Source organism: Grampus griseus, assembly GCF_964374135.1.
Source record: "Grampus griseus genome assembly, chromosome: 20".
NCBI lineage: Eukaryota > Metazoa > Chordata > Mammalia > Artiodactyla > Delphinidae > Grampus > Grampus griseus.
In genome coordinates, this window is record NC_139014.1 from 37,878,799 (window position 1) to 37,889,824 (window position 11,026).

General features: G+C 64.6%; 1 protein-coding gene across 1 annotated transcript; it reads left to right on the forward strand.

Annotated features, from left to right (window-relative positions):
• Positions 1-510: 510 nt before the first annotated feature.
• Positions 511-10,573, forward strand: NATD1 (N-acetyltransferase domain containing 1). Its single transcript, XM_082679312.1, has 3 exons — positions 511-704; positions 6,711-6,829; positions 8,112-10,573. Exons 1-3 carry the CDS (start codon positions 599-601, stop codon positions 8,226-8,228), a joined length of 342 nt encoding a protein of 113 aa, XP_082535438.1. The 5' UTR covers positions 511-598; the 3' UTR covers positions 8,229-10,573.
• Positions 10,574-11,026: the final 453 nt, after the last annotated feature.

The following is an 11,026-nucleotide window of genomic DNA, read 5'->3' on the forward strand; positions in this document are numbered from 1 at the left end:
AAATAAATTTTAAAAAAACAACTGGTGGCTGCGAGGGGACGGTGAGAATTGCCCTACAGGTCGTCACGTGTCTTTTTTTTTTTTTTGCTGTACGCGGGGCTCTCACTGCTGTGGCTTCTCCCGTTGCGGAGCACAGGCTCCGGACGCGCAGGCTCAGCGGCCATGGCTCACGGGCCCAGCCGCTCCGCGGCATATGGGATCTTTCCGGACCGGGGCACGAACCCGTGTCCCCTGCATCGGCAGGCGGACTCTCAACCACTGCGCCACCAGGGAAGCCCCGTCACGTGTCTTTGAGAAGGGGTCCGTGGGGGCCCCAAAGTCTCCTGCCAGCTGAGGCCAGAGGCCCAAGGGCCCAGGCGCGAAGCTGTGAGCGGCGCGGCGCCTTTAAGAGCCAAACGGAATGCACCAAAACAGAGCGGCCGCGCGCTTACTGGCCGCGCGCTGCACGTGACCGCACAGCTGATTTCCTGCCCCCCTTTTTGTTGCTGCCGCCGCCGAGTGTCAGTTTCTGCGCCGCCGCCTGCGGTCGGCCCACTGTGCGGGTCCGCGCGCCTCTCGCGGAGCCCGCCGCGCGCCCGCAGCCCGGGTCCCAGCGCCCATGGCGCACTCGCCGGCCGCCGTGCCGCCGGGCGCGCCGGAGCAGGGCTGCCCCATCCGCGTGGAGCACGACCGTAGGCGCCGCCAGTTCACCGTCCGGCTCAACGGTAACGCGGGGCCCGGCCCGCCCCCGCCTTTTGTCTGCGCGCCGCGGGGCTGGGGGCGCACTCGCGGGCCGGGTGGAGGCGGGCTGCCGGGAGAGTCGAGCCCGCGCCGGACGCCCGGGGTGGAGAGGGCCCCGGGAAGGCGGAGACAGGCGCCGGACAGCTCCGATCCCGCCTCGGCCCCGGGGAACCCGCACCTGCTCGGCCTGGCTGTTTTCCGGGCTGCTGCCGAGGTCCTGGGGAGCGTGGTGAGCCACCACCTCCCCTTTCCCCGGTGTTCAATGGCTTCTGGCTGCACCTGGGAACCTTAGCTTTTCTGCACCAAGGGGATTGGAAGAATCCTCTGGGCCGACCCGGGGCTGACAGACAGAGGGACTTCTGCCTGGAAGGGGCAGGGGGTGTAGAGGGATGGTGTCGCCATCAGACCCCAGAGGCTCTGGGACTTTGGCTAAGTTGCTTCATCTCTGTGCGCTCCAGTTTCTCCGTCTCTACAATGGGGTTAACCCCAGCGCATAACTCCTGGCTGGTGGTAAGGACCAGATGCCCCAGTAAGAGTAAGGTTCAGAACAGCGCCTGCGGCAGGTAGTAAATGTTGGTGAACACTGACTGGGTATTATTATTATTATTATTATTATTTTGGCCAAGAGGTGCAGCATGCGGGATCTTAGTTCCCCCACCAGGGATTGAACGCGTGCCCCCTGCAGTGGAAGCACTGGAAGTGCAGAGTCTTAAGCACTGGACCGCCAGGGAAGTCCCTGGGCATTACTTTTTAAACCAGAAGCAACGTCAAGTCCTCATTTCCTGTAGAGAAAGGTTCCACCACTTACTAGCCCACACTCCCTCTGCCTAAGAGGTCTGGGGATGGGAAGTGGAATTATGAAATGGAGGAGTGAACTTTCATCCCTGTGTCCCACCCCTTCTGCCTTAATAACTTTTTCTTCCCTCCCAGCTGGGCCCCCTGTGGCAGTGTCCAAGCTGGAAGGGTCCTTATGGGCCACTGTGCCCATTTCTGAGGAGGGAAGGGGAAGACTTCCTGAGGTGGGGGGGATGCGCAGAACCTGGATGGGGTCCTACTTGGGCCCACTCCTCCCACCTGCACTTGGACAGCCGGGAGGGGCTGGGGCCTGGAGCGCGGACCTTCCTCAGAAGCCCCCTTTGGGCTGTGCTGTGCATTGAGCTGGGCCCAGCACATCCCTGTCACAACATCCCTGTGACCTGGGCATCACCACCGCAGCTCAGGGGAGTAAGCCGAGGCCGGCGCAGGGGAGGAGTGCAGGCCGGAACTCAGACACGCATCTTTCCACCTGGAGGCATGTACTTCCACCGCCACGCTGCCTGCAGTGGCCCGGCTGGCTGGCTGGCCGTGACTCTCCGGGCCCCGCTGCTCTCGTTGGACGAGGCCCCATGGCTTTTCAAATCCTCCTTTTGAGGCTCCAGAGAGGCCTTAGATTCCCTTGGGGGGCTCAGGAGGCCCTAGACACTCAGAGAAAGAAGAAAAAGGGAACGTTTTGGGTTTTCCTTCTTTCTTTCCCTAGTGAGTACAGCCAAAGGACACCCCTCTAGACTTGGCTGTGGTCAGAGCTGGACGTGACCAGCCATCTTTCTAAACTTGCACCTCTGTTGCCTACTGCTCATTTGGCTAACCGTAAAGTGGACCGGGATCCCCAGCCACGCCCGGGAGTAGCTCCTTGCCTGCCCGCGAGACGGGGGCTGTGCAGCCAGGCCGGACCTGGTCTGGGTGTATATGGGGGGCGGGGAGTCATCTGTGCCCAAGCCCCCACCCCGCCGCAGCTGGGGAGGGGAACGGCTTGCCGTGGTGTCTCCTAACCTGCAGGCAGTTCCCGGAGGCCAGCTCACTGCGCCTGTGAGAGATGTGGGCACTGAGGCCGAGAGGCAGAGCGGCCCTGGGGCTCCAGGTGCAGGTGTGTACCGGCCATCCCCTGGCACAGCTGGGCTGAGGAGCCTCCAGCAGCCTCCAGGTCTGGGGAGGGAAGAGGTTTGAGCAGCTGTGCGCATTCAGTCCTCAGGAGGCCCCACGCACGGGGAGTCGCTTTATCCTCAGCCTTGTTGGTGGGGGGTGGGGCGTTGTCCAAACTGCTCTGCCCATTTTACAGAGGAGGAAGCTGAGGCAGGGAAGGTGACTGACGTGCCCAGGGGCTTGCACCTTGGAGGCAGAAGAACTAGGATTCATTCCACAAGTGCTTGTTGAACACCTACTGTGTGTTGCGCAACGTTGTTGTAGGTGCTGGGGGCTCCTGGGACCGACCGTCTGGAGGCAGTGGACGAGAAAGTGTAGAGTGTCCTAGAGAGCAAGGCTGGTGAGAAATAAGGTCGGGCGTCAGGAAAGGGCTCTTCTTTGTTTTGGCTGCGCTATGTGTCACGTGGGATCTTAGTTCCCCCACCAGGGATCGAACCCTTGGCCCCTGCATTGGAAGCGCAGAGTCTTAACCATTGGACCACCAGGGAGGTCCCAAGGGCTGTTGTTTAGAGTCAGGTGTCTGGGACGGCCGCCCTGGGAAGGAGGCAAGGAAGGGAGCTATGGTGGGAACGGCACTCCACGTGGAAGGGGCGGCAAGTGCAAAGGCTCTAGGATGCCTGGTGTGTATTGGGAGCAGCAGGGACGGGAGGACGGAGAGGCCGCATAGCAGAGGACGTCAAGAGGTCTTGGGGGCAGGTGGTGCGGGGCCGTGGAAAGCATTGTGAGGACTTGGCCTTGACTCCAGGTGAGGTGGGTGCCTGGGAGGGTCCTGAGCAGAGGACGGGTGGGATGTCCTGGGCTCCCTCTGGCTGCTCCAGGGCAAGACAGGAGCAAGGATGGCTACTGCTCTGGAGCAGGCGGTGTGAGAGGAGGGGAGAAATCCCAGCTCCTGGATGGCTGCTGAAAGAAGCGTGGATGGGTCTTGCTGATGTGGGCTGTGAAAGAATGCAGGTGTCCAGGCTTGTCTGGTCCCCAGATCCAGGGTCTGAAAAGCTAGCTTGTATCACCATTTCATCAGTGGGGAAAGCGCAAAGCCAGAACTGAGCTCCCACCCCTGGGCGGCCCCACCCTTGGCCTTTGCTTTCCCCTCTCAGCCAGCGCCGAGTGTCCCACTTGCTCCAAGAAGCGTCATTTGGGGGTCCTGGAACCCAGCGCCTTCCACGTCCTCCCCAGCCCCCACTTTGCAGATGGGAAGACTGAGGCCCTGGGGGCAGCAGGGCTGAAAGCGCAGCAGAGGCCTCCTACGTTCAGATCCCAGTTCCCGGGCAGGAGGCCCCTGCCCGAGCCACGTTGTGCTCCCAGGGCACCCTCATGCCCTTCGCGTCCTGGGATGCATGCTAGAGCGGGTCCCTGGGCAGGGTGCCTGGGGGGGATGGGACCAGCTGGGCCTGTGGGTGGGCTTCCTGGGCGGCCCCCAGGGTCTGCCCTCTCACGCTTCCCAGCTCTGAGCCACCAGCCCATGGCCCCTGCCCACAGCAGGCTCTGCAGGTGGAGATGCCCAGAGAAGCCAGGCGGTGCCGCCCGCCCTGGGCTCCCTCGCCCAATTGTCCTTGACCAGCTACGTCCCAGAGGGCACAGAGAGCCTGGGTTCTGGCTTTGCCTCTGCCTCATCGTCTGTATAACAGGCGTTTTGATCTGCCGGGCCTGCTCTCGGAACTGGTGCAGGCAGGGCGGAGACGGAGGGAAGGTCTCCTCATTTGCCAGGTTGCTTTAACTTTTCTCAAAACCAGTCACAGCCCATGATCTCGACGTGACTCTCAGGAGGGAGGTAGCCGCTGTCCCAGACCTGGTGACGTCTGAGGTCTCCTGGCAGAGCTGGGACTGGAAGCCGGGGCCCTGGCTGGCTCCATGGCCCCCACATGGCAAGTACTGGCCCAGCCTGGAGAAGGGCCTGGGGTCCAGCCAGGCTGCCACACGCGGAGGCTGTGGGATCCACGGACCCAGATGCCGGGGATGGGGTGGCCGTGGTGCCCAGGGGGGCAGGTCAGGGGGTTCTCCGGTGGGAGGCGCCAGGCAGAGGGAGCACCCGACCGAGGCTGGGTGGACGTGAGGGGCCACGAGGAGGCCCCTGAGCAGAGGACGGACGGGATGTGACTCGGCTTCCACGGGGGGCCCAGGGGCCGGCGGAGGTATGAAGTGGCCAGATTCCAGGCATGTTTTGAAAGCTGTTCCCACGGGCCTGCCGGAGGTCAGAGCAGAGGCTGAGAGACGTATGAGAAGCGCCTCGGGGGGTGGCCGTCTCCAGGCAGCGTGGGGCAGTTGGCACTGGGCAGCCTCTGCGGTCACTGAGGCCCAGGTGGTGCAGGGCTGTCCACTGGCGTCTGCCTCCTCCGCAGCTCAGGGAGGTGTGGGGCGGGGACAGCGTCGCGCCCTGTCCCTCACACGCAGCCACGTCTGCCCCGCGGCCCGATGCCCTTCTGCTCCTCTCAGCCGCAAGACCCGGGGTCCCCAGACAGCTCCACACATGCCGAGCTGCGCGATAGCCTCTCAGAGCCTCGGTTTCCCTGTTTGTCGATGGGGCTGTGAGAACCCTGCCCATCTTGTAAGGTTCTCGTGAGGATTGGTGTGTGCAGGGGCTGAGTGGCCCCAGCAGTGTGAGCTGCAGCTGTCCTGTCCCAGTGTCCCCAAGGGCGTGGGGTCGGGCTCCGGGGAGGTACTGGGCGTACAGCAGCCACGAGCCGGCCTTCAGCTCCTGCTGTGTGTGTGGCACAGAGAACAGCAGGACTTTGTGAGGCAGGTATTTCTTGGGCATCTGCTCCGGGCTGGGCACTGGGGATGTGGTGGTGACCAAGCCCCTGGGACCACCAGGAGCTGGCGGAGTGGGAGGGGCAGAGAATCCCCCAGGCCATCCTGCGATCTGGTCCATCTGTGGCGCAAGTTGTCACTCAGGAATGCTGAGGGAGGCGATGGGTGAGCGAGTGAGCAGGGACCGGGAGAAGGCTGACAAGGGCTCCAGACCCTGCCCCCTGTCTGCAGGGGGCCTCGGTGCAGAAGCGGAGGTCTGCGCAGTGCCTGTGAAGCCCCCACGTGGCCTGCTGCCCTGCATAAACATTCTGCCTCGGGGCCTTTGTGCTGGCTGTGCCCTCTGCCCACCCCTCCCCTGCTCTTCCCTCAGACGTCTGCTGCTCCCCAGTTACCCCTCAGCTCAGAGGTTTCCTCCTGGGAGGTCTCCCCTGACTACCCTGGCTAAATGCCCGTCTCCCCTGGCCCAGATTATTTTTTCCTTCATACACTTGAAACTTCCTGAAATAGTAACCCATGGAGTTGTCCTCAGCTCCTGAAACAGTGTCTGGGGCTCAGTGAACTTTTGTCAAGGGGAACAGGTGGACAGATGGGTGGATGGGATGCCTGGGCAGGTAGATGGGCAGGCAAATGGGGGCCGGATGGGTGGGTGGGTGTGCGGTTGGATGGACAGACAGACAGGCGGATGAGGAACTGAAGACTTTGGTTGGAGGAACTCCAGTTAAATGTTTTTCCAGCAGGAAACCAGGGTAGACCAGAGTGCCAGGCCTGAGAGGGCATGAAGGCCAGTTTGCTCTCCCTCCTGTGCCTGGCGTGGCTTTCCTGTGTGCCCCTCCTTCTGCCCTTCCCCAGGTCCGGTGGGAGGTCCTGCTCTCTTGTCTCTTCAGGCTCTGGTTTAGTTGGCGACTTGCTGAGCTCTGCTCTTCATCCAGCGCTGGGCCTGGGGCTCCCAGTCCCTCGGGCAGGTGCTCCGGTGGGGATGCAGAGAGCTGGGCTTTGGGGGGCGCCGGGGGCCCTGGGATGCTGGCTGGAGGGTAACGGGAAAGGCCCACGGGGGGCTCGGTATGTTCGGTCGCTGTTCTAAGCATTTTACGGAAATTGCCTCGTTTAACCCTCCACACACTGTAATGAGGAATGTTATGTTACATCCATACTTTATGGACGCGGAACTGAGGCGCAGAGGGGCGATTCCAGACCCAGCTCCCCAGCCGGGCTCCAAACGCCTGCGCCTCCAAGGCCCAGGCCTCCGTGCCGGCTCGGGCCTCACCCGCCAACCACCCTCCCCACAGGGTGTCACGACCGGGCTGTCCTGCTCTACGAGTACGTGGGCAAGCGGATTGTGGACCTGCAGCACACGGAGGTCCCCGACGCCTACCGCGGGCGTGGCATCGCCAAGCACCTGGCCAAGGTAGGGGCGTGGGGGCTGCCCCCCACTCACAGGAGACCACGCCCCGGGGGCCGGGCCCCGCCCTCCAGCGGCTGCGGCCGCCTCGCCCCCTTCCCCTCCTCTCCGGGCCAGGCCCCGCCCTCCTCCAGCGGCTGCGGCCGCCTCGCCCCCTTCCCCTCCTCTGGGGGCTGGGCCTCCGGGCCCCCACCACCACACGCACACACCTGCCCGGTGCCGGGAGCTCGCTGCCGGGACCCCGTGTATGGCACGTGGTAGGTGCTCCGTGAACCCTTGCTGAACAGGTGGACAGACATTGGGGTGACTTGGCTCTTGCCCCTGCGTCCCCAGCCGCTAGGAGAGCAGCTTGGGCTTCAAGGGGCTTTGACCTGGAGCAGGGCTCGGCCTTGCGTTCCCCTGACGGCTGACGGGGCCTAGCCCCTCCCCCTGCTGCCCCGTTGCTCCCTCCGCCCCCTCCCCCCTGGCCCCGGGCGGGGGACAGGTGTCTTTCAGTAGCAGCGCGAGCTGGTCTATGGGCCCACCCCGTTACAAGCGAGGAACCCAGAGTTGCTACCTGGGTAACAGGAGAAGGGATCTGCCAGGGGTGAGGGCGCTTATCTGCAAAATGGGAGAAGAGCCTGGAATCCTGTCACTAGAGGCTCTCGGGTTGAAACCCGGGGTCAGGTGTGGGCCGCTGGGGGGTGGCCGGAGGGTCAGACGGCCGACCAGCAGCCCAGGCGCCTAGTCAGCCCTCGGCCTTTGTCATCAGACCCTCCAGCTACACCCAGACTGTGCTGTACTGTTTCAGCAAACGTTTATTGTGCACCAGTGTGTGCAGGGCACTGGGGCAGGGAGGTGCACCAGACCCACCAGGACGACACCTGCACGCTGACATCCCCACCCCCGGCTGCTGCTCTTGGGATCCCTGTGAAAACTGAGTGACCTCTGCCAGGGGCGGAGGGAGCCCCGGGCGCCCCAACCCAGCCCATAGGGGAGGCTCCTAGAGGAGTGTCCAGTGAAGAATTAGCGGAGAAGAGGAGTTTGTTGGGCACCCCGGCTCGCTGTGGAGACGGGCGGGCGGGGCTCTCCCGGGGCAGATCCGACCCTGGCTCCTCTCTTCCCTGCCTTGTTCCTCCGGCAGTTCACCAGAGCTTCCTGCCCCGGCTTCCCGACTGTAACGGGGGTGGTGGCAGCACCCCTGGCTCCATCGCAGACCCGAGGGAAAGCCCGGGGCCTGAGGGGCTGGGCCTCTGAGCCGAGGTGCCGCTGGGGGCCCTGACCGCTCTTCTCTCTGCCCGGCTGCCAGGCCGCTCTGGACTTCGTAGTGGAGGAGGACCTGAGGGCCCATGTCACGTGCTGGTACATCCAGAAGTTCGTCAAGGAAAACCCCCTGCCGCAGTACCTGGAGCGCCTGCAGCCGTAGCCCCGGCCCCGCGGGGCCCGAGCCCGCCCACCGGACCCTCCCTCCGGGCCTCGCCCCGGCCTCTGCGTGCTCTCAGGAACCTTGGTCCCCACGGGGACAGACTCAGAGTTATTTTTGTAAGGACGTTTGTCTGTGGCCGTGGCCCAGCTGCCGTGGCGAACGGGGCCCGGCTGTTCCTGCTCTGCAGACACCGTGAGGGCCCGCGGTCAGGACCGGAACGCGGACAGGGGCGTCCCTCTGGTCTTTCTGGGTCCCACCTGCTGCTCCCCGCTCCGTGATGGGCAGGGGGGCTGATCTGGGACCCTGCCAACATGCCCAGGCCGGGTCGTCTCCGCAGATGAGGAGCCACGAGGAACCTTGTGTGCCAACTGCTGGGGGCGTCGGGCCAAGCGCGCGCGCACATGTCTCCTTACTCCTTGCAACGCCCTTCAGCTCTGCAAGAGGCAGGCCCCCCGTGGCTGCCCTCCCCCTTCCAGCCCGAGTATCTTGGGGGTCCCCACCCCTCGCTGTGGCTGAGCTTTCTCAGAGAGGGCCCTTCCGAGCTGGGGTAGGAGGGAGAAAACCGTCCTCCACGAACCAGCCGCACCACCCAAGAGGAAGAAGTAGTTCTGCAGAGGGATTTCCTGTGCAGCCGCCAGACATCAGAGCGTCTTTGCCTTCCTGCGAGCTCGTGGCCCGTCAGGAGTCCTGGGGCCCCTCCCGGACCAGCCTTCCTGGGAACAGCCTGGGGAGCAAGCACCCCAGCACCCTTTGTCCTGTGGGGCCAGCCTTTCTGGGGGCTGGTTAGGGCTCAGGGTACCAGCCTCCGCTGCCGCGCCCCCCACGAGGGCTGAATCCACACCTGCTCTTCTGTGGGGCTGGAGGGGAGCCCAGGAGTCCGGTCCCTCTGGGGTGAGGCGTGAGTGACATGGCCCCTTCAGCCCTCTGGCTAGGGTGGGCTGCTTGCCCCGTTGACACCTCCCTGCCTGACCTCGGCAGGCACTGGCCTGTGTCCTCTTCCCACTCGTCTGCTCCCAGTCTTGCACCAAGCCCCGCTCCTCCACTGCAGTGGCCCGGGGCCCCCAAACACCTGTGCGCAAATGCCTTCTCACCTGGTGGCGGGAACCTCTCTGTCTGCGTGCCTGAAGGCCTGGCAGCCCCAGGGTCCCCGTCCTCAGCACCCCACCTTCCCAGGTCCCAGCTCCCAGCCCCACTCTGGCCTCCAGGAATCCCTGAGAGGGCCGAGGGCAACCATTGCACTCCCAGCTCTGTTTGCAAAGGGCTTTTGGGGGAGTCAGGGAGGCCCCTGGGCCTCTACCGTGCTGGCAGGAGGTGGGCTCGGCTTCTGGGTCCCCTCCGAGCCCGGGGGTGTCCCCTTCCTGGTGCAGCATAAGGAAAGAGTGGGTTGTAGGCCTGAGAGTGGACTGACGGGCAGCCCAGGCTCTGAGCCATTTCCCTCTCCAGCACCACCCGCTCCCTGTCCACATATCCCTCCCAAGTTCAAGCACAGACTCCATCATGAGAACTTCTCTCCAGTAGCTCAGCGAGCTGGTGCTGACCCCTCTGCAGCCTTTGGGGCAAGGTGGCCCAGTTCCAGGGGGCGCTGTCCGTAGCCGGGTGTCCTGCAGCAGTGGCGCAGGGGACCCCAGGGCTGGGTGGCACCAGGGCCCACCAACCCCCGTCCCAGCCTGCACCTGTGTTCTAACAGCAGGTGACTGGGTGCCCAGCCGGCATGCAGACAAAACACTTAGTACTTGAACCAGGGGATGTGCGGGGTCTCCAGGGCCCCTGCAGCACTGGACCCAGGGACAGCCTGTCCCCAGTTTCTGCAGGTGCGACCCGGGCCTCCTCGCCTCGGGCTGCCTTAAAGTGCCGCTGCTGCTCCGCTAGAGCCCTCGGCGGCAGCAACGGCCAACTCTCCCAGGTCGGGCCGGGTCCACTGCAGACACCTGCGCCGGAGCCCCAGCCCCCCCCTGCCAGCACGCCCAACCCCATCCCGCTGTGGCTGGCTGCCCCGCCACCCCGTGCTACCCTGACTGACTGGCGTCCCAGCCTCGGCCCCCAGCCCCACCCATCCCGGGACACCTGGGGAACCCTTGCTCAGGAGGCAGGCCACGTGGGCCAGTTTGTGTGCCACTGGCAGGGCAGGGGGACACTCAGAGACCCACCCAGGCCCCCCAAGCAGATCGCCCCCGAGGCCCCGTGCCCTCCTGCCACAGCTGACTGTGGGTCTCTCTTTCTCACCCGGTCGAGACAGGTGGTCACTCACGTGCCTTTCCCACTCAGGACCTGCTGCAGGTGGCGTCTGGGCCAGGGCTGGTCTCCAGACGGATTGCATGACGTACATTTCAATAAAAGGTGTGACCCAGTGCAGCTCCAGGACTGCTTCTGGAAGGGCAGGGGCACTCCTCCCCCCCCCCCCCCGCCCCACCTCCCCCGCCCCTGCCTCTGCTCCACCCCCATGACAGTCGGGCTCCACCCAGGTTGGGGGGGGCCCTCAGGTGTGAGGGAGGAGTGAGAGGGCAGACCTGGCAGGTGCTCTGTGTTCCCGCATCCTAGCTGGCGGCAGGGGAAGCAAGGCTCTGAGAGGCGCAGGTGGCGTCAGGATCTCGGGGCTTTGCCGGCCCGGCCCGTGCCTCCTCCCAGGTATGGGCCCCTCTAAGGCCACGGTCATGCCCCTGGCACTGGCTCCCCTCGCTGGGAGTGGCTGGATGGGGTGACCAGGAAGAGGCTGTCAGGTCACATCAGCTGCTGCTCTTAGCCCTGTCCCTCTCTCCCCAGGAAGCCTTCCCTTGGAGCTCCTGGCCCAGGGGGGCACA